Here is a 25,028-nt window from a genome sequence, read left to right as displayed (position 1 = left end):
TTTAGATTCTGCTAGAATCAGCATGATATAAATCACTTTTCTCCCTTAAAGTGCTTTATTATGCAAGGAAAAGAAAAAAATAGGAATTAAGAAATATTAACTTTAAAAAGCAAACTCGTAAAAAAAAGAACAACTAAAACAATAATGAATGAATATTTTAGAAATCATAAAAATTGTATTATTTCTTTCTACATAGAGCTTTCATGTCCTGTAGCTCAGTAAGTCTTTCAGCTTTAGCCTCATAAGATACTAATCAACAAGATTTCTGAACAATATAGAAAATATTTGTTTAGGAACGTAAGCAAGTAACTTCTCGAGGAGAAATTACTAAACAGAGAGGAATATAGTTCTTTATATAAATTGTTAGGGTATGCAAATAATAATTTGTTTACCCTTTTATTATTACACAAGTTTTTAAACCTTCAACAGTCTTGATTTTATTTTTTAAATTGTATGTGTTAATAAATGAGAAATATGCCAGATGTCAACATTTTGATTACATTATTTAGTTATGGAATGGACGCCAACAAGGACACGAGCCCTCCTGGGGACATTAAATGGACATTGCTATACATCTGGACAACTGATTCTGGCAGGTGTTGCATATGGAATTCGGAACTGGCAGTTGCTTCAGATTGTAGTATCAGCACCGTTTTTTGTCTTCTTTCTGTATTCCTGGTAAGTAGTTTTATAGCATGTCAGCTTTTCTTGATATTTTTATTTTATCAAGAGTATAATACTTACATGTTTCAGGATATATTTTATTAACTTCTGTTATGTCATACATCCTTTCACAGCCACCGTTTTACAGTCTCAATAGTGCTAATAGCATGTGCCTGTCTCCAGTCTCACTGTTATACCACATTTCCATGCTGTCTCCAGTCTCACTGTTATACCACATTTCCATGCTGTCTCCAGTCTCACTGTTATACCACATTTCCATGCTGTCTCCAGTCTCACTGTTATACCACGTTTCCATGCTGTCTCCAGTCTCACTGTTATACCACATTTCCATGCTGTCTCCAGTCTCACTGTTATACCACGTTTCCATGCTGTCTCCAGTCTCACTGTTATACCACGTTTCCATGCTGTCTCCAGTCACACTGTTATACCACGTTTCCATGCTGTCTCCAGTCTCACTGTTATACCACGTTTCCATGCTGTCTCCAGTCTCACTGTTATACCACATTTCCATGCTGTCTCCAGTCTCACTGTTATACCACATTTCCATGCTGTCTCCAGTCTCACTGTTATACCACGTTTCCATCATGCAACCTTCATTTACTCTGACATGGGTTAATTGCAAATTTTCTTTCTGTTATCTTTCGTGATATCTTTTTGGCCACATACTTTTCTGAAGTCATCCTACAACCTACTGATCTTGTAAACTGCATTATGTAAATATTTTTCAGATACACTTTTGTGTAGTTAATTATGCAGATATGCAAGTCACAGGAATCTAAACGTGCATTTAAAAATGTCAAGAGAGACTGAACATGTGTGAATATAAGTGTGTGTGTGTGTGTGTGTGTGTGTGTGTGTGTGTGTGTGTGTGTGTGTGTGTGTGTGTGTGTGTGTGTGCATCTGTCTATATATCTATTTATATATATATATATATCTATTTATATATATATATATATATATATAGATATATAAAAGCCAAAGAATCCCCAAATCATTGATGTCAACCCAAGATGTAACTTAATCTAATGACGTAACCTACACTGAAGCTAAATATATAGTCAACCTATGTACTGTTAAATTTAGTTCTAAATTTACCCATTTCCCCCCACCATCAATCCCTCAAGATATCCCTAAAACTGGCTCATCTCCAACCCTCACACAAGACCAAGTCCTAAAAGTGCTATCAAAAGCTAAAAATACTGCATTGATGGGGCTTGACAATATCCCTGAATGTATCTTAAACAGCATAAAGCAATGTTTAGTCACCCCCATAACAACTCTGTTCAAACTCAGCTTCCACACATGTTTTGCAGCAAGTGAATGGAAAGCGGCTACATTCATTCCCCTGCATAAGCAAGGACCCTACATACACCCAGGCAATTACAGACCCATAAGTCTGACCAGCCTCACATGCAAAGTCATGGAAAGACTTAATACAAAACTAATCAATAAGGACATAGGGAACCTCCAAACACTTGACTCATCTCAGTTTGGAGTCATGAAGGGCAGGTCATGTTTTCTCAACCTAGTAGACGTTTTTGAAAAGGTCACCAAAGAAATGGATGAAGGTAAAATGGTACACACCACATACCTCAACCTGGCCAAAGCTCTTGACACAATCCCCCCACTCAGGCATAGTAGAAAAGCTAAGCAAATTGGGAATAAACCGCTATGTCACCTAATGGACTGCTAACTGTCTCAAAAGATGGGATGCAGAAAATCAGAATAGGGGAAATTACCTCCACATAGAGACCAGTCACCAGTGGGGTCCCCCAGAGTTCTGTGCTGGGACCTCTCCTGTTTGGCATCCACTTCTCTGAAGTAAAAGCCAATATGAAAGTGCTCTGGCTGACAAAGTTTGCAGATGACTACAAGCTAGGAGTAGTCATAAACCCCCACATGATTTAACCATCTTTCAGGAAGGTTTAATCCAAATAAATAACTGGTGCCAAAATCATGGACTGAAACTAAATTCCAGCAAATGCATTAACATTACTTTTGGGAAGTCATCTATCCTGGAGAGCTACCAAACTGACAAAACACCCCTAAGAGTTGACCCAGTTGTTCTGAATTTGGCAAATTATGTGGACAGTGACCTGACTTTCAACCAACATGTGCCCATGGTCGTAAGAAAGTCTTTCTACACTGCATAGCTTATAAACCAATGGATTGTATCTAGGTCCAGGGATGTCATTGTTCCTCTTTACTCAGTTCTCATTAGGCCATTTATGAATAAAGTGCCCACTTTGGCATGTATTTATCCAGACACATGTAACAACTTGAACATCCACAGAGATACTTTATTAAAAGGATACAAGGTCTAAACAATATGTCCTACATGGACCATCTCAAAGCTCTGTCACTATACTCTGCATCCTAAGCTAAGAGGTTACCAGTGTCTGGCATACACAGTATTCTCCAACCCAATACTGATGGATTTACTGCACATCAGCAAGTCAAATATCATCAGAAATACTAGGGCTAGGGATATAAACCTCTTCCTCAACATTAACAGAATGGTTCGGAGGTACAGGTTTATCTCACAGAGGATACCACTGCTCTAAAACAGACTCCCCATCTACATAAAACAAAGCTCAATCATGTCCCATTTTAAGCCCAAGCTGAATCTATAGATGGGAAAAAGATAATTTACCCAGAACCACCCCCTGTACTACTTATGGACAGAGGCAGCTCCTAAATGCATTGTCCCATGTCTCCTCAAATTATCTATGGTATGATTCCAGTTATTTTCATTAGGGGTAATATATAATTATTGACCATGGGATGGGTAAGAGAAATCTAACACCAAATTGGATAGGTTAATTCAAGCACAAAACATGAAACTGGCAAGGCTTAAAATGGCCTGCAAAAGTAGTAATCCTAATTCTTACCCTCCAAAAAAGGAAACCAGTCTGGTGATCCCCTGCCATAAACAAACTACATCAGAAGGAAGAAATTGTTGTAAAAGAGAGTAAAATCCCATGAGTGAATGAGCTCCCTGGTCAGCCTCAGCAAGAAGCTCAGATTCCTTTATAAACTCCTCCAAAGCTAGCTATGAAACCAAGATTGCCACTGATTCTAAGGAAAACCACAAAGCATTCTATAGCTATGTCAAGAATCTCAATGGCAACACCCAGATCTGATCTGAGTTACAGCACAATAGCACAAAAATTACAGAACCAACTGATATTGCCAAAACCCTGGCAGATAGGTTCAGTGCTGACTTTACCCACCTCTCACCCCCTAAAGGGCCCATATGTATACTGGAAGAATGCAGTGTCCCTGTAATCACAACTTCACAGGTAAAAGCAGCACTCTCTAAAGCCAAAAACACAGCATCCATGGGACCGGACAACATCCCAGGCTGCATTTTACAAGAACTTCAGAACGAACTGGGTCCCCACCTAAGCACCATGTTCAATCATAGCCTCACATCAGGCTTTGTGCCCACTGAATGGCACATAGCAACAGTTATCCCACTCCACAAAGAGGGATCCACCACTGATCCTGGGAACTATCGCCCTATTAATTAGCCTGATGAGCCTGGTCTGCAAGGCCATGGAATGTATCATCATGGAATTCATAAACAAAGACATTGGTAACGTCCAAACTCGGGACCTCACCCAGCTCGAGTTTGTGAAAGGCACATCTTGCCTCCTGAACCTGGTTGACTTCTTTGAGGCAGTCACCAAAGCCATAGATGAGGGTAAGGTGGTTCACACAGCCTGTCTTGACCTCCCCAAGGCTTTCAACACCATCCCACATTCTGGAATTATAGCTAAACTTACTAAACTAGGTACATATCCCTATGTTACAAGATGGGTTGCCAACTGGCTTACTGACAGAACCCATACTGTAAAAGTTGCAGACTCCAAATCTGACTTCAAACCAGTGACAAGTGGAGTACCACAGGGTTCAGTCCTGAGACCTCTCCTGTTTGGATTCTACTTCTCTGAACTACAGGCTAACACAGAAGGTCTCTGGCTAATGAATTTCACAGATGGCTGCAAACTAGGAGCTATAGTTGAGTCCTCAAATGATGTGGACATCATACAGAGGGGCCTCACTGAGACAGATGCCTGGTGTCAGAGCCATGGCCTCAAGCTCAGTGCCAAAAAGTGCATTGTTATCCCCTTTGGTAAAAACTCTGTACCCATGAACTACCACATAGGCAGCAGTCTTCTTAACACTGAATGTGTGATAAGAGACCTTGGGACCCAGGTGAACAGTAGTCTCTCCTTTGATAATCACATTGCCACAGTAGTCAGGAAATCCTTCTACAAGGCACACCTCATCACAAAAGGGTTCTCATCCAGGAAAAAAAGAGGTCATTGTTCCCCTCTACTCAACACTCATTAGACCCATTATAGAGTACAATGTCCCTTTTGGAATGTACCTCACAAGACATCTGCAGCAGCTGGAAAGGCCACAGTAGTACCTCACAAAGGAATTACTGGCCTCAAACAGATGCCCTACACTGATCGTCTCAAAAACCCCCAGCTTTACTCTGTAGCATATCACCTACTCTGAGGTGATCTCTGCCTAACATATAAAGCTATGTCAAACCCAGAGCTGTTGGACATGCTACACCTAAAGAAATCTGAATCCCTCTGAGCTACATGCTCTAGGGACCTAAACCTTGTCACCACAATAAACAGGACTTGCTGGAGGAATAGATTCCTGTCCCAGAGGCTTCCCATACTCTGGAACAAGCTACCCGTCTATGTCAAGCAAAGTTCCTCATTAACACTCTTCAAGAAAAATCTTGATGAGTGGATGGGAAATAGGAAATACACCCCGGGGATCACTTCTGTGGCTCTACTCAACAGGGGCACAGGAAATTAACTTTCTTGGGTTGGCATAAGCCAGGGAACTTTGTTGGCTAGGCTTACTTAGGCCCTTGGGCTGATAGCCTAGTACCTACCTATGAACCTATGAGCTTATAAACCTATAAGACCAAGAATGTAGTAATCTTTACATAAAAGAATAAAGCAGTCCTCAGTCATCTAGTATTTCTCAAATGTAGAATTTCATTAGTAATGAGTGTTTTTTTCCACAGATCATATTAGACTTTGTCAGACTAATAAATACTTCAACCACACTTGATAATTAAATAACAAACTACAACATACGTTCTCTCTATAGCTATCAAAATATTTCCTACTCACTATTGCTCCAAAAAACAGAGACAATAAAAAAAAAATATATATATATATATGCATATACAAAAATAAAACATGGATAACTCTTTTTGAACAATATCACAATAACAGGCATCAGCATTAAAATCAAAATAAAACAGTTTAAAAACTAAGTCAGTTGTCACCACTCAGAATATCTTTACTTCAGCCTTCTGATTTTCAACTCAGGCTTAAAGGAAATAAATCTTTCAATTCAAGAAGAATATTAGCAGCCTACTATAGCTGCCAGAATAGGTCTCTTCTATTAAATAAGAGCTCAATATCTCCTTGTCTCATTCACTTGCTCCAGTATATTAAAAATAAATTTTCTGAAGTTTGAAGACTGTGTGGAATGCTTGTACAGGGCATTATAATTGTCTTTTCACCTAAAGGTCTGAAAACATAATATTGTATCCTTTGTTGCACTTTTCTGGTTGTTCTTCCCACATACTAACTTGTGCAAGAACCACAAGCAGTGACATATATAATGTTCTGCATGTTGCACAGCAGCGACATATATAATGTTCTGCATGTTGCACGCAAACTGCTCCCTGGTTCCAGAAGTTTTATCTGTCTTCTCACAGGAGAAAGTGGGACTGCTGGCCACTAACCTGCAGTTTGCACAAAAAAAAAAAAAACACATGAAAATGTACCTTTCCTTTTTTGGGTCACCCCTCTCATACTTTTTCAGTTACTGTCATGTTGTAGGACACAATTTGGATTGTCTCCCGTGTGATATAAAAAAAATAGTCCATCCTTGAGCACATTTCTGTTGTTACATTATTAATGAAAAATGTTCAGTTTCCTCAATCCACTTAACTGCAAAGTAATCTGCACTAAACCCTTATATGTAGGGGCCTGTCCTTCATGTGTCTACCAACACGTCCAATTTGCCTTGTTGCAATACCACCCTCTACCACATATTTGTAACTAGTACTTCTTTCCATCTTTGCTGATTGAGGTTTGAAGAGTCTTATCAATATAGTGCCTGGCACACCCTTTTAACAAAACATCTCTTTCACTTCACAGGTTTTGAGCTCAAAAATGTCAACATGTCAACCTAAACATTCTTACAGCTTGGCTTTTCACCACATTAATTTTTGACATCTTAAGTTTTGTACTTGTGTAATGTACATAAAGCATTACTACATGCTGGTTTTCTTTATACCCTTATGCAAAATCATTCCTTATTTTCTTTCTTATAGACCTCTAGCTCTAAAAATGGCAAAACTGTGTGAGAACAGTTTGCAGTAAATAAAAAAGAAAAAGGTGTCTTTTTTAAATATTCTAGGCACTCAGCAAATCTAGTTATACAATCTTTCCACAACACAAACATGTCATCAGTAAAGTGAAAATAGCCTGCTAAATGTCTTTCAAAAACAGAACCATAAATTAAATTATCTTATCATTTGTCCATAAATAAGTTTCCAAAACTAGGGACCAACACTGCTCTCATACTCACCACTGAAATTTGCTGGAAAAACTTTCTACAAAAAAAAATGTAATTTTTAAAATTAACTAAAGCAGTTTCCCTTTCCCAATTACAAAAACTTCATTAGTAGGCATAGTTGCCGTTTCTGTGATAAATGTAATCACTTATACAATACCAATGTCCTAAAGCAGTACTAAGAAAAGGATATGCACATCCAACATGGATAATAATACCTCATTTTTAAACCTTCAACTTATCCATAAAGTCATAAGTGTCTTCAATATGAGATTTCACAAAATTATGATGGGGTTCAGCTCTGCCAGAATGATTAGTGTTTCACTTTTTGTTCTAGCAGCTGAGACAATTAGCCTGAAACAGGGCTTAATTCATTTTTATGTACTTTGGCTATACGAGAGTAAGCAGGGCTGACAGCATACCTTTCAACTTTCCAGAATTTTACAGAATGTCCAGATTTTTGCTTTATCTGTTTGCTCTATTCCTTATAACATATATAGTTTTCTGGCAAATCATTGAGAAATGCAGTCAGAAAATAATGTCAGACATTTGATTCAGATTACACGTTTTTCAAAAAATTATGTTAATGTAAAACCTCTTAATTTTCTAAATTTGTCAGAACAATATTTAAAATATGCCCATGATTTTGGGTATTGTCCATCCATTATGTTTGGCTTTGTCTAGGAAGTGACTATGATGATTTTCAAAGAAGGCACATTTTTGAGTGGTCTGGAGAAGGTAAATATGATGTTTCCAAAAATCATGAACAGCAGCATGTTACTGTTACTACCATGAATGTGGAGCTTACTGAAGAGAGGGGGCGTGACCGTTCAGAACCAGATGTAGGCGGTGCATCAGATAGGAACATATTTAATAGTATTAATAATACAAATGGTAGACCAGTGAATGCGACAGCACAAAATAAAAATAAAGATATTGTATCTACAGAGGAACGTGAGCTGAGTGAGATCGCACATAACTCAGATAGTGTAATTAATACACAGCTGCAAGATACACAGAGTTCAACTTATGTGGACAATGAAGTTCAGACCAACAATAAAAAGGCTCCAGGGACTAACGAATCATCTATGGAGATGAGCAATTGGCCAAGAGGAGCATGCCCTAAAGGCACATCAGTCTCTGTTTTTTCAAAATTTCACATTTTTTTGAAGCAGAAAGGGCTCCATAGAATGGAGCGTTCGATGAACAGGGACAGGAAGAAAAGGACGACATCAGTGTAACCCATATAGCTTCTAATTTGGTAGTGAACATATCCTCATATACATTAACTGATATGGAAGCTCAGTTACTTAATAAAGGACTCTCCTTTATACCAGCAACTGCATACAGACATAATGAATTTGTCTTTGACGTCAAGTCCTTTGCTAGAGGCATTACTCTGAAATTTTTTTTCCTAACAATACTTTACTACAAGGCAATAATGGTAATTTGCCTTTTTTTAAGAAGCCCAACTTGATAGTGCCGACTTTACATCCTTTAGTAGATGCCTTTGTGAGGACTTGTGAGAAGGAAGTATTTGAGCTGAGAAGCAACAATAAATGTGGGCACTTCTATAATCTGACTGAAGGTGAGCAGAAAGTCCTACAGGATCTGATGATGAATGATGCACTTGTGATTAAGCCAGCGGACAAGGGGGCAACTGTTGCGATGGATAAGGCATGGTATAGAATGAAAATGTTGGAATTACTTAGTGATACCACCACATATAGAAGTGTAAACATAAGTGAACTAAATAAGATAATATTAAATATTAAGCATAATTTATATGCCTTATGCTTACGCATCTCATTACTGAAGAACTATATGTGTACTTCCAAGTGGAGGAAATGGTTACTCCGGTGATCAAAGGGTTACCCAAAATACACAAACAAGTGAATAACCCTTCATTAAGACCTATAGTCTCTATAGGTGGTTGGGCTACTGAACCCTCCTCCATTTATATGGAACACAGATTGAAGAGAGCCCTGAACAAGTACGACACCATATTAAAAGATACTGAGGACTTTCTTGTGGGACTCTTGAATTTCTGCCAAACCAGTGGGCTACAAGGAATGGAGCTATTGGTGACCATGGATGTGCAGAACCTCTTTATGGTCATACCAAACCAGTATGGAATTCAATCAATTCAAAGGATATTAAGTGACAATGGTGAATATATTAACAATGATATACAGCAGATATCTTCCCTACTGGAAATTATCCTAGAAAACAACGGTTTGATGTATGAAGATCAACATTATGTACAGAAATGGGGAGTGGTGATGGGGATCTCCTGTGCCAATTCATATTCCGATCTTGTCATGGCACAATGGGAGATGGATTTTGTATTTAAAGACACCAATCAATGGAGGAGACACTTACTGTACTATAGGAGATTTGTTGATGACATTTTTTCCTTTAGGACAGTGATATAGCGCAACTCAATATGTTCATAGACTACCTAAGAAACACCACTGACTTTTTGGATTTTGACATCTGAACATCCGAATCTATGATTGATTTCCTAGATGTAACTATATCGAAGGACACTGATGGAAAGATAGAGACCTGTACCTACAGGAAGGAATGCTGGAGGAACAATTCTTTGCATCAAACTAGTATGCATCCCAAGCATATATTTCCACAGGTCATCAAGAACAAATTCCTATGGCAATCCAGACTAAATACCAAAAATGAAGTCTATGAAAGGGATGCACTTGAATCAAAGAAAGAGCTGTCAGGAAGAGGCTATACAGATGGTGAAATGAATATGATAGCATGTCAAGCATCACAGCTATGAAGTACCAAGGGCAAACCATACTTCCATAAGGGACCCCAGAATGGGAGTAAACAAAGAGATGAATCATATCCCAATATGAGATGCACATTAACTTATAGCAGTAATACTGGCTCCATTCATAATGTAATAAGCAAGAACTGGAAAATGTTAACAGCAGATGAGAACATATGGAGACTCATAGGTGATGTACCTAGATTTGCTACAAGAACAAACCAAATCTTAAACAATTACTTTGTAAGGATTCATTCCCTAAGAAAAACATCCCTGTGATCAGTAAAACAGATGCATTCAGGTGTGGATGCTGCAGTCCATGCAGCTATATACTAGCTGATGGATATTTTGAACATCCTGTGACAGGCAGACATTAAACAACTAGAGCCTTTGTTGACTGTCAGACTAAGAATATAATCTATGTGGCAAAGTGCATGGTATGTGCAAGTTTGTATGTGGGTAAAACCAACTGCCCATTTAAAACCCGAATTCAAGCACATTTGAGAGATATCAGAAACAAAGTAACCACCAATGCCTTAAGTAAACATATAATTTCAAATCCTGGACATGACTTTCGATTTATGGCATTGCAACGGGTATACAAGTTATCCAAGAGGAGGAAATATTAAGGAATTTACTGAGCTCAAAGAGAGTAAATGGATAGCTGACTTAAGAGCTGATAAGCATCCAGGATTGAATGAGTTGCTTCCCCTTAAGCCTATGCTAAGGAGGCGTCACCTGAGGAGATGATTATGATTGGTTAATACCCTCATTTAATGCTGCACTCATTGATTGAAACCAGATTTGAAGAAGGCTTTATGCTGAAAGCACGCATCTCATTTTATTATTTTAACTTGTTTTTAACCTCTTGATATTAAAGATTTATATTCCAGCCGTAATATCACTTCTTTGGTTTGTTTCCTTAAGTAATCAAATATTTTGCTCCAGAAATAGCTTTTGTTAGTAGGTTCGGCAGCATTTTGTCAATCTTACTAAGCTTTGTTAATTGTAATTTAAAGTCACTAGCCCCTGGCAGTGTGTATCCCCCTAACATATACTAGCTTTCCCCCCCTAACAATACTAGCTTTTCCCCACTGCTATTACTTACAGCATCACTGACTGTTTGTTTTTCTTCCATCTGTTGCATTCTGCTCTAAATCAGTGGTGTATCCACACATAGGACTTGCCGCTTGCATTCTCTGAGACTTCAGTTTAGTTTTTCCTCCCATCATGCCTTGCAGCACTTTAAAGACTCTACCAGGGATTCACACCCTCTTGTCCTATCCCACTTACTATCGCCACACAGTGCTTGTGTCTCAGTGGTGTGCTAAAGCTGCAGAAATAATTTTGTATGCTTTATAGCTTTCTGATAACATTTCCATGACAGACTGTTACGGTGGCATTCCAGCTAGCGAGGTACTTATAATTATACATTTTCTGGGGAATTCATAGTTTCATGCATCCAGTTGCACTTTTTGAAATGGACTCAAGGTGTTTGTATGCCAGTTGCTTGGGCATTTATTTTTTTCTGGTTACTCTCACATCTTAATGTACCATTAGGCATGTTTACTGGTAGCCAGTATTGATTTGTCTTGCATTCCATATACCAACCGCCATTTAGAACTGCTAGTTTCACAGCATGTAAAAGAGTGGTACTAATTCAAAATGAATGTGTACTGACAGTAATATTGACATAAAATGTATAACTGACTTTTTAGTACAACAAAGTGGCAGTTATTCCACTATTCCAACAGGGATATTTTAAAGCTGTTATTTGTCTGTTTCTCTGAATAACTAATGTGTATTAGTCATATATTTTGTTCTGTGTTTCCTTGTATTTTACAACCATATAACCTGCCTCAACTGCTTTTAATAAGTGATTTAGTGGGATTTGATGCATATAAAGTATACTAGTTGTTTGTTCTGCATCTCTTTGTTACTACTTTTCTTCCTACACTCTGCTTATTTTCCCCTTTGATAACCTAATACCAGCCTTTTCTTCCTAACTGCAGCTTGCCCTTTCTCTCCCCTAATACATCACCTCTATATTCACAGTCACCTTACTCACAGTCTAGTTCCTGTAACCCTACAAAACACATATCTCCCTGTTATCTAACTTCCTTTCCCTCTTTCATTTCAGCAAACTGACTCAGAAGCCAAATCTTTCAACATAGAACTTGACTGCAATATAAACAAAGCCTAATGCATCTCCTCAACCAAGGCATAAACAGTGCAATTCAAGCCTCCAGATTATTAATGTACATTTATATTTTTATTGATATCATTCAGTGTCTGTAGGAGTGAAAGCACATCATTGAACCTAATACTCTTGTAGCCTTTCTACTCCTCTACTCTTCTAATCTGTACGGTCTCCTTGCATTATCATTCAACACCATGACATAATTCAGTAGCTTTCTACCTCTCCTAGTATAAATTGGCTTATCCTTGTCTAACAACATTAAGCAGGTTGATTTATCCTAATTAAAAGAAAAATACTAGCTTTTCCCTACTGCTATTACTTATAGTATTGATTTTTTTCTCTCATCTGTTACATTCTGCTCCAGCCCACTACATTCACTCTCGCTATGCAGAGGCTCAATCCACTCCCCTACCCTACCCCCAGTACCACCCACCCCCAGTACTCCTACATTTATTTTAAACAAGCCACTCCCCTTCATCTGAATCATCCAGTCACAACCCCACTATCTCTCTACTCCACTTACCCACAAATATACACCACCCACTAAAACCCAATCCATTAATTATAATAGTCTTCAGGTGCTCTGCTTAAACCCCCTTGCTAAACTCCCCTATCTACATACAACCTTATAAAACACTCCCTTCTGCACTAATTCTACCCTAACGCATTCCAAACTATAAAACATGCCACATATTCCCCCTTTTCAACTACTCTACAAAACCTTACATAGAACAAGATGTTAACACTACACTGCACAATTATCCTAACTCTTACTTTTGCAGCTCAGTTAACGTCCTACTGTAGTAATCTCAACATTATACCACAATCCCATTCTCCACCATTTCCCAAACCATCTCTATCAAAACCCACACTACTCTTCCTATCCCTATCTTTAATTGCTCACACATCAATCTAGCCACATTCAAATTACTTCTTCAACTTTCTTACACACATTTATCCCTTTAGTATGATAAAATTATATCCAAATGCCTAAAAGTTGTTTTCCTCACAACATCCCAACTTATCCTTAGTGGGGACATACACCCTAACCCTGGTCCTGTAAACAACTCTATTACACCCACCACCCAGCTACAAAATATACTAAACCTCCCCAGGAAAGTAACTGACCTATTTATAATAAAACTAAATACAAGAAGCATCCTGAATAAAATACAAGAACTACATGCCACCCTTCCATTATACTCTTCCGGCATAGTTCTTATCACAGAGTCCTGGCTTAAACCAGAAATCAGCGACAATGAAATAACTCTTCCAGGATACAACATATATAGGCAAGATAGAAACATCCCAAAAAAGGTGGATGCCTTGCGTTACTACTCAAAAATAACATTGCACTAGAAATCATTCACCACAGCCCTCAAACTTTCAATAATGTAGAGATACTGTTCACCAGAATAAAAATATAATCAGATCCTATATTCCCCTGGTAACAATATCAACACACTAGAATCCATCCTACAATGGACAGCAAAAACCCTTCCCCAGGAGACCATCATAATGGGCGACTTCAACATTGATTGGTCCTCCTGTAATGCTCTGCACCCCACTAACCATATTAATCTCCACAGATTCACTCAAATAATACAAATTACAACTAAGGTAGATAAAGCCTCAAAAACGTAGTCTATCCTCAACTGGATCCTTACCAACCAAATAGTACTGTCATATCACTCTGGTAGCCTCCTTGACTCTCTTAGTGACCACCTCTCAACATTCGTTCTCTGGCACCATGCAGTTCCAATAACAACTTCCTCTTTCTAACAAATTCAATATACAAAAAAACTTCAACCCTCACGACTTTGTGTCCACCCTCAAGCACTGTAATTGGAATCCAGTAAAATTCCTCCCCTTAGTGCAGTAGAATATTTCAACATCACCTTCCTAATCATCCTAAATTCTATGTCCCCCAATAGAATACTAAGAATAAAGTCCAACTTTGTTCCTTGGCTTACCAAAGAAACAAGATCACTTCTCAAAGAAAGAGATAAAGCCTGGAAAACTTGTGTCCATAATACAACTGCAACAAATCAACAGAAATACCTTGAATTAAGAAGTAAATCTAAAAAGTAAATCAAACTTGACAAAAAAAATCACTATACTGACATACAAGCCAAGCACAAAAAGAACTCACAACATTTCTGGTCAACTATTAACAAAATTCTACAACCAGGTCAAACCAGCACCCCTCATCCACCACTAACTCTATTGACAATTTTGTCATCCAGTTTAACAAATATTTCACTGAATCTATAACCACCCTAACTAACAATAACTGCCCAACACCACCAACAAATCTTCCTTAGCTCATAAAAGCAACTGCTTTTCCCTACAACCATTCCCAACTAGTACTATATATAAATATCTGAAAAAACTTAAACTCACACCCCTTGCAGCAGACGAACTGCCTGCTGATTACCTTAAAATTGCAGAAGAAGCCATATCATACCCAGTCTCGTTACTAATCAATTGCTTCATCTTGAACAACACTCTCCTCCTCTCTGGAAAATATCACACATAATACCATTACACAAAGGTAGCAACTCAACTGAACTATCAAATTACTGTCCCATTGCTATACTATCACCCTTATCAAAAATTCTCAAAAAGTGCATTCATACTCAAATCCTAAACAATCTCTTAGCCAACAAACTTCTAGCAAACACCCAACATGGATTCCATTCTAATCACAGCACTACCACAGCCCTTCTTAACTTCACTAACACTATTAATCAACACTGGAATTAAGGCAACTTGTCATCTTCTATTTTTATAGACCTCTATAAAGATTTCAACACTGTATCTCATAACAAACTTTTAACTGTGCTATCAGAACTCAGTCTAATATACTCCACCCTTGCCTGGCTCCAGGACTACTTATCTGACTGCAGACAAGCTGTAAAATGGCAAAACAACCTATCTCTTCTTCTACCTGTTACTTTAGGTGTTCTGCAAGGGTCTATCCTTGCTCCCCACTCTTTCAGTTTAGTCACCAACAACCTTCATACTGCCACCCTACATGCTACACTGGTCTGATATGCAGATGATTCAACCCTAATCTGTTCTGCCCCAACCCTCCAAGAACTTAAAAAAATAACACAAGAATCATTTCTCATAGTCAAAACATGGCTATCAGATGCACAACTTATACTCAACCAAAACAAAAATAAGCTGATGCTATTTCATCTCACAAAAGCCATAGATCCAAGCCCTTCATACAAAATAATTTCAAGCAATAAACCCATTATTACACCAGTCCCCCAAACCAAACTTCTAGGTGTTATAATAGATCAAAACATGAAGTCTGACCTACATATCGCCCAAACAATTAAAAATGTTCACAAAAAACTCAGAACTCTATACAGATGCAAAAAATACCCATCTTATAATACTAAACTCATTATTGCCAGAACCCACATAGTCTCCACACTTCTCGCCACATCCCCCATACTCACCAATCTCAACAAATCTGACTTAGTCAAAATAAACACCTGCTACAACAAAATAGCGAAATTTACAACTAATTCAACCTTTAAGTCTCATCACTATCAGGCCCTTAAACAACTATATTGGCTAGAACTACCCAACCACCTCACCCTTAACTAACTTACTATGGCCCGTGTAATATTCTACAAACCTGAAAAAAAAACATCTCTACAAGCCCTAATAAATCAATGCTCAAGTAAATGCCTGCTGCGATTCACCAATAAATCACTGATGGATGTTACCAGAAACAAAAATTGCTCAGGCGACTCCCTATACTCCAACTACATTGCTAAAATCTGGAATGTCATACCCTTGAACATAAGAAATACAGCCAACAAAGCCAAGTTCAAATAGCTTCTCAAAGCCCATTTAGCTAGCTCAATTGTTCCAACCCAGGCTGAACTACTGACATAATATATATAGACATTTTGCAACACATGTCTTACTCATAAAAGCATACCTAGGATGTTATTCACATAAGGCTAACACTATCATTGGTGTTTAATCATACTCCCCCAGATTCATGAAGCTCGGCGCAAGGCCAGCGTAAGGCTTGCACCGGCAGTGCAGTGTATAACCGGCATAGCAGCGCCACATGCATAGTAATGAGTGTGCGCCGCAACCACAACCACGTGCAGAGAGCACGTGCGCGAGCCCAAGTAGGATGCGCCCGTAAGGCGTGGCCAAGCCGGCAGGCGAGGAGCAACCTAAAGTGCTGACTGTCACAGGTCGCCCGCAAGAGCAACCGCACCAACCAGTGTCCGTGGATAATGAAACGTACGCAGAGTATGCAACATAGTACCCATCCACACAAAACGGAGAACCAAGCATTAATCCATGAAGTCCAAATTGTACCCATCCAAGGAACAAAGGATACGCATAATACCGTGTCCGTCACACAATGCACTGTCAGCAGGCATACCCAGTGAAGGTGTACCGCAGCATGTCAGCGCGCCGCACCTACACACGAGTAGCCTCATGGGCATGGTCACCAGCAGTGCCACAGTGGTAGTGAGAGTACACAGCTGGGCAGCCGTGTCCATATAACAACCAGAAAGAAACTAGATACCCTAAACACAGACAAACATGTGCATAGCAACATGTGCTAGACCCAGCAACGTACCCATCGCATACACATAGGATGGCGTATGCCGAAGCGGGATATCCAGAAGCAGAACCCATGCATGCAAATGTAATACACAACAGCCCTGTCATAGCACGTAACCTGCACCCATGTACGACCGTCCACCCAATCCAGCTAGCAGCCTTGCGCAGCTGCACACCTACACACAGTGGGTATACCCCAAATGTAGTATGAAGTATTGTCCTAGGCAGTGCCATGCATGCAAATATGTACCCCACATGTCAACAACCCACCTCAGGTACTGATATCCAAATGGCCGCATGTGAATGTGTCAGCAGAATGCGTACATCCCGCATGTGGTACGGACCTGTCGTAACCCCATAGGTGTTCACACGCCATGGTGTCCATAACTGTACACATCTGGACAAAGCAGTATGTGCAGCCACTGTACCGATGATTAGCTATGCAGACATGTCAAACACAAGACATAGGGTGGAACATCCACCCACCAAGCAGGACACCCCAACAGGCTGCCACATGCACAGAAGGTGAAGGTGGGACATCACACGTAGATAATAGTGGTGCCGTACGGCCAAACACCCACGGCCAATGCAAAGGATTGAGTAACACGTATATGCCCGGATGAATGGGTATGTCATAGCATGGGAATAGCCTAAGCCATCCAACATAATAGCCATGAGTACCAGATACAAACTGCCAGTAACACGCAGTAGTAATGCAGGAAGGCATACACGACTGTGGAAATATCACAGGACATATGGCACGTGCCAAGTGTCGACGCAGGACACAAATGTCCAGGATGGGGCCCCCTGCAAAGAGGAACATGTGCCAACCCCACCCCCCACTGACGTATCAGCAGTAGAAACACAACCCAAACACACACCAACGCCACCGTCCATCCCACGATAGCAACGGAGGCCGGTCAAAGACCACCATGATGCGTGCACAAACAGGGACACGTGTAACCGTAGCTCCGACAACCCCCCACAGGCCACTGAACAATAGTATGGACATACGCATGTAATGCTGCGAAGGATGTGTGGTAGTCCTCAGTATCACAGAGGTAGGTACACAGATACACTGTAACCAACAGTGACATATGTGCACTGTACACAGCATACCTGCAGGTAATACATAGTTCAATCATGTGCCACATAAATATCCACGTACGAATGAGGACAGGGGATAGACAAGTGTGAATGGGACAAACGCAGAACATGGCATATGTATGATAACCGGCACCACCCACAGCATTGTATGCCAATAGCAGAAGCTATTGTAGGTTGTCCAAACACACATGTCCGTACACACGGAATACCATAGCAATAACCCACGCCCAGATGTGGGTAATGCTGGATATACCCACGGTAGACGTGGTGCGGTCCCAAGGCCGATGCCTGAGGGACCACACAAAGGCAACCGTGGGTAAATACAGCAGTACCCACACCCAGACGTGGGTCATTGCTAGTATGCCATATCATCTAGGGAAAGAAACTATATATTGCCAGACATAATGGCACAGCATTGTCCGCCGCCTATCCACAGACATACGGCACCCGCCGCGGTGCGGATGTACTGCGCGAGATGTCCGTTGCCAATGTCGACACTGTCTCGCTATGTGAAACAAAATCAACATAGCGATTCAATACAAAACAACGACGGAGAGCCCGATGTCCCCGTTGCTGTGCTGTCCAACCTGTTCCGCCATGTTAAATGTGTGTAGCAGAGCGGGACTGCCCCAAAGTAAGCAACGGACATGTCCGTGGCTCAGTTAAAGCTGTCACACAATGTCAGACCCATGTAACATAGTGAGACAGGTTATGAATACCGAGGTATAGTAATGGAACTAGGTCCGGTCGACCAGACCGTGTGCAATTACTATAACATGATCTACAACGGGCACGCCGGCCAATCAGCGTGCATGGGTAGGAATAATGGGGGGGATATGGTATCATAGACATGGACAAACCGTGCCCATGTGAATCGTCTGACATTCGTACACGGTCAGGGCAGTTCCGTACACTAGGCCGACAAAACCAACCCAAAGCAACACAGGAACACCCTGACAATCGAAGGCCTGTATGCATTGGGGCTATAAGCCCCCGTGATCTGAATATCCCTGCGGTCACGACATATGCATCCTGGGCCATGAGCGGTAGGGAATAAGGAATGTGTAACATGTAGTACCGCACTTTTCCCAGCAGGAGAATGGATGCCTGTGACGTATGTGAGTGCGGGTGGGGTGGGGTATGTTAATGTAGCTAAGTACCATGGGTATGCATATAAATGAGACAGAACAGCTAACGTGTAGTGGTCACAGCAACCGGCAAACGTGAATGCAGTCCCATTTGAATTACGACTATAGAACATATAAATGTGAACGTGTACGTAATGCGTCCGTGCAGCAAAGACAGTTACATGTGTAAAGGTGAAAGTGTGTTCCACACACGTCCATCAACCGGATCAGAGATATGTTACCGGAACAGTCACAACTAATACAGACCACGTAACCACACAGACCCAGTAAACATATGTAACCAGAATACGGATATGCATGTGCGCCTGCGCGTAACCCACAATTAGGAAATGCAAGTGCGCCTGTGCGTGTGTGATCCGCACACAGCAGAGAAAGTTAATGCTGTGTCCTCCACGTTAGTTATACATGTCTCACAACTGTCAGCCTCTGAAAGTATGGAATCGGACAATGCCATGCAAAGTACCGGTACAGATAGTGAGAAACACATGCTACGTGATAAGACAAACATAGAATGTGGATAGAATAACGTGTGTGTTAGTAGTAGGGATTGACGACGGTTATGCATCTGTAACCTGACCCACTTGTCAGAAGGTGCCACCGTACGAATTGTGTTTTGTTGGCTCACACTTGTTGACCGGGCTAGGCTAGCTGGATATATGTCCAGTGTCAGCAGAGGCCCGTGGAGAAATGCTCCACACACAATAATAGCACAACATACCAAAGTACTCATAAATGTAACCAAAAAAGAACAACAATAGAAAGTGTCCTGAAAGGTCTGGTTACATACAGATCCCAGACGACAGAGAAATATATGGCCAGTGGAAGCACGTCACAATTACGGGATCAGGTCCCTATAGAATCAAGAAGGTCTCACATGACATGCCAGCAAATTGCCAGATAGACACAGGTCAATGTAACACACAGCAAGATTAAGGGCCAACCAGCCATACACCCTGCCAGAACCTGTACAGTGGAAAGGTATGGTATGGTAATAGATGTGTGTACACAGGTAATCCACAGACAGTAACAAAGCAAGGGATGAAACGAGGGGTTCACATGTATATATCTACACACAACAGTCCGACGGACCGCATTATTATGACACATGGATATAGATATGTCACTCGAAAACAAGATGTAAACAACTACAATTTATTTCATATCATATTTATATATCTATATACATTTATATTTAACATTGTGACTCTTATTTACATTTATATTTATATTTATACAATATGTATCTAATTGTATTCATTTATTCAATGATTTGGAATCCTAATACAACAATTATACACATTAATATACATAATTTTATTATCAACACACTACATTTTAAGGTGTACTCACAACAATTATCAATTATTTTTCAATTTACTGATTGTATTTACCAATATTGTATTTATATTAACACATTGTTGTTGTATTTATGTTTCCATTACGTTATTTATGCAACACTGATTTTTATATTTCACTTTATCATTAAGACATGGATTACTGGCTACTTAACTATGATCAAGTTTATTGATTAATTGTGTTTAAATTGACTCTGAAGGAAGTATATAAGGGATGACTATCTAATGTAATTTGTACTCTGATGATGCCCCATGTTAGTGGGTGAAAGCGCTCAGTATTTTTGGACTGTGGAGTGTATCGTTCATTTCATCATCTGTTTTGGTCCGGTTTATGTTCATTAAAGTTTTGTTTGAAGAAGACCAGGACTCAAGGTTTGCTGTAATTTTGCTTACTGGTACATGGATATAGATATGCCAAGTAATACATAATATGGGTAGTCAAACAGACATCCGCGAACGGGGAACATACAGCAGCAGTCAAAACCACTGGCCAGATGGTGACAGTCCAACAAGATCTACACTTTACATATGCACACTGGTGTCCATTGTAGGACTCCAAAAATTGCTCCGTTCGCAATACCAGCTGCGATCGACGCAAAAGAAGTGACAGCCGCGACTACGGCACAGCTAGACATATGCACCACCAGCGTGTTTAAGGTTGATGACACGTGTCCATGAAATGCAGGACATATGAACAGAAATCCCCAGATTGTCGAGTTCATAGAAGTGCGTCCACATCCCAGTACCGCACACATGAAGGATGTGTAATGTGTACCGTCGAGGGTTGCAGCCAGGGGAACCTGGGTATGCAGAAATGGGCCTCGGTGTTGTTTGGCAGAGAATCCGTTGGCCTGCCCCATGGGAGGGTTGTGGGTATAGCACATGCCTTAATCCCCAATAATGATGCAAAGCATCCACCGGATAATGCAGAAAGCAGGTGTGAAATGTGTACAGCCCTATATCAGTGTCCAGTAGGCGATTCCCATGGATGGACACGCGTACGACCAAGATGGCACCCATAACTGGAAACCTGGCGGAATTACACAGCTGCAGTAAGGCATAGCACAGGTAATACAGATAGGGACTACATTAGAAATTCCCCATACAAAGTCAGACCGTCATGCGAATACCGGCGTACATAGCTCTCAACCTGCCATCACCAAAATGGGGATCACTTGCCTCCATAATGCGGAACAAATGGGCGACCTGTGGAACACATACTAATGGCTCACTAACAACTTCAACTAGGAAGGTCATAGGATGGTTAAACTATGCTGTTCCCACTTATAAAGAAGATCCTTTAATGAATTAATATGATTAATGTCAATTGACCATGGATTACACCTAATCAACATAAAATAACCGCTGGTACCTTATGGCACACAATCCAAACAACACATAGGTAGATGAAACAGTCAATGTAGAAATAGTCCAGGACAGTGCCCAAATGGTATAAAAAGGTTCCTTTATTCACAAGTAAGAGCTGTCACCCGTAGGCCTCTTCAGACTTATACATAACATAAAAGCATTCAGGATTTTAATATCCCTCCTTACACCTTCATTGGTCAATTTTTCATCAAACAATGAACAATTAACCCCAGCATATAAAGCGCAAACGCATTGTTAAATACTCACACATATATTAACATCTTTAAAAACATCTTATTAAAACATGTATTATATTATATTGTACTATGCCTAATTTTCATCAATTATAAATATAAAAATATATATAACAATTATGTATATTATATCAATGTAAAACAGTGGTAAACAACTAAAAGAGTGGACTAATAGGTGTTAAATGTATAGCTGTACCCAAACTAAATTCCTGTTATTTGGGTTTAAGCCTCCTGCTTCTCAAAAGAGGCTTAACCTGTGCTTTATCATTCACCCTGGTGTTTGGTCAGCTCTCCACCTAATAATCCATCTCAATTCGCATTCTAAAGTATAGTTGATAAGGTCCCCCCCTCTGGGATCAAAATCTAGCTTTTGTAAAACACTGAATTTAAAAGTATGCCTAGAACCCAAATCCTTATGATATGTTATATATATTTTATATTTTTATATTTATAATTGATGAAAATTAGGCATAGTACAATATAATATAATACATGTTTTAATAAGATGTTTCGAAAGATGTTAATATATGTGTGTGAGTATTTAACATTGAGTTTGCGCTTTATATGCTGGGGTTAATTGTTCATTGTCTGATGAGAAATTGACCAATGGAAATGTAAGGAGGGATATTTAAATCCTGAATGCTTTTATGTTATGTATAAGTCTGAAGAAGCCTACGGGTGAAAGCGCTTACTTGTGAATAAAGGAATCTTGCTATACCATGTGGGCACCGTCCTGGACTACCTCACGCTGACTGTTTCATCTACCTATTTGTTTTTTGGATTGTGTGCCATAAGTTACCATTGGTTATGTTATGTTGATTGGTATTTTATATTGTATTATTTCGCTGGTTCCGTGCTCTGTTGGCTGGTTGTGTACATTTCGGATATTTTATGGATTACACCTAAACCATTCCTAACACTGAATGTGTAACAGACCCTTCCAATGTTGAACTCTGGGGAGTCCGAGGAGCATGACCCATCGAAGACCCCAAATGAGGTATGTCCCTCATAACCAGGTACACTGGAGAGGTATGCTGGCGTAGCCATGAATACGGATGTTATGAGTGTCACTACTCATGCAATGGAAATAGCGATCCCTATCACCCAACGCGACAGTCCGAATGCTTAGGCAGCAATCAGCTAGGAAGGCACAGCACTATGTGAAACGAATAAGGGCAATGGTCAACGCCAGGGTGTTCACACATAATGACAACAGGTCAGGGTATGCAGGAGCCACCTGTCCAGAATACATGTACTGAACCGGCGATCCTAGTCGGACAGGTGGGAAGAAAGACAGCAGGACAAATGTGCAAACATGCAAATGTCCTACCCTGGTAACTGTGGATGACAACGTATGCCCCGCGAAGGTCAATGTGGAAGGTAAGCAGACACAAAGGTGATGTGTCCCCCAGGGTGCCATGAAGTGTCAACATAACAAATGTCAGGCCCCCATAGCCGTACATGAGCCCCGCCACCAATGGGAAGTGCAAATACGACGCACACATATGGTACAGGAAAGAACAAGTAGTGTGGATAAGCAGATGTAGACCTGTGTGAGGAATACAACTGTTCATGCGGTGTGCCGCAAATACAAAGTAATGCCATGTGGTCTGTCATGCCGCCACACACTGTGTGTGTATTGTAGGCAGACAGTAGGCATGTTGTAGTAGTCACATACCCCAACTGCACAGATGTACGCAGACTGAGTAGAGGTCTGCCTCACATGTCCGCTGTGTTCCACCCGGCTGACTGCCTAGGGCTTACGTGACGCACTTCAGCAGGAGCCACTTTTCCAGTAGTTATGTCATGTAGGTACACCAGGATGGGGAGCACCATGTGTTGTAGTGGTGGACGCCATGGAGCCCTATCAGCCAGGGCAGCGGGTTGACCTAAGGCCCGCTCCCGCTGCTGCCTTAGGAGGGTAGTGCAATGCGGTCCGCAGGTATGTGCTGAAGTGCACATGAAACAGCTGCCTGATCTGCGATTACCCATAGTGGTGACACCTGCACAAACGGCTATAGCGGGACATACACTGCCACTCATGCATCACAGCTTCAGATAGACATACACACACCATAAACAGGCAATGATACACAAGGTGTACGCGCATGGTACTGGTACAGTGTCAGTACAGCAAGGATAGCTGTCTGCCAAGATATCCAGCAGATGTCTCTAGGGTGCTTCTGATCAATGGACGCTGTAATGGACAATGAGTGGATATGCATCGCACTACAGTTCTATGTGTCAGCCGTAAGTAGATATAAAGCGATACATGTGGGACAGACAGCTGTCCGCGCAGTAAGAGCAGCTGCCATGGGCATAACATATGTATGTATATACATCGAGAGATACAGACGGACACATGGTACGGGAGTGGAATGTACACAGCACCACCCCCACCACACCACAGCAGGGCGACGCGGGGCCACGCCACGGAGGTCGCCAACCACAGCAGGCACACAGGCAAGTCCACTTTCCCCAACAAAACAAAAAAGGGGGAAATTTTTTCCCCCAAACCCTTTAAAAAAAAAACCCCCCCCGGGGGGGGAAAAAAAAAAATTTTACCCCCCTTTTCCCCCCCCCACGAAAACCCCCCGGGGGGGTTTTAAAAAAAACCCCAAAAAAAACTTTGGGGGGGGGGGAAAAAAAAAAGGGAAAAAAAAAAGGGGGGCCCGGGAAGGGGGGGAAAAAACCCCCCCAAAAAACACCCGGGGGGGGGGAAAACCCCAAAAAAAAACCCCCTTTTAAAAAAAAATTAAAATAAAACCCCTTTTTGGGGGGAAAAAAAAAGGGGGGGAAAAAAAAAACCAAAAACCCCCCCAAAAAAAACCAAAAAAAACCCCCCCCGGGGGGGGGCCCCCCCTTCCCCTTTCACAAAAAAAG

The 25,028-nt window shown here is 40.7% G+C and overlaps 1 protein-coding gene across 1 annotated transcript in view; it reads left to right on the top strand.

Moving 5' to 3' along the window:
- LOC122805605 (solute carrier family 22 member 6-A-like) overlaps window positions 1–25,028 on the top strand; it is a 335,119-nt gene that overhangs the window by 112,508 nt on the left and 197,583 nt on the right. Inside the window, exon 4 of the mRNA XM_044075845.1 lies at window positions 510–678. Coding sequence (XP_043931780.1) covers window positions 510–678 — 169 coding nt within the window. The remainder of the gene's footprint in view (window positions 1–509; window positions 679–25,028) is intronic.

Source organism: Protopterus annectens, chromosome 6.part1 (assembly GCF_019279795.1).
Source record: "Protopterus annectens isolate FY-2018-M chromosome 6.part1, PAN1.0, whole genome shotgun sequence".
Taxonomy (NCBI): Eukaryota; Metazoa; Chordata; order Ceratodontiformes; family Protopteridae; genus Protopterus; species Protopterus annectens.
This window is presented reverse-complemented; position numbering and strand designations above follow the sequence as displayed.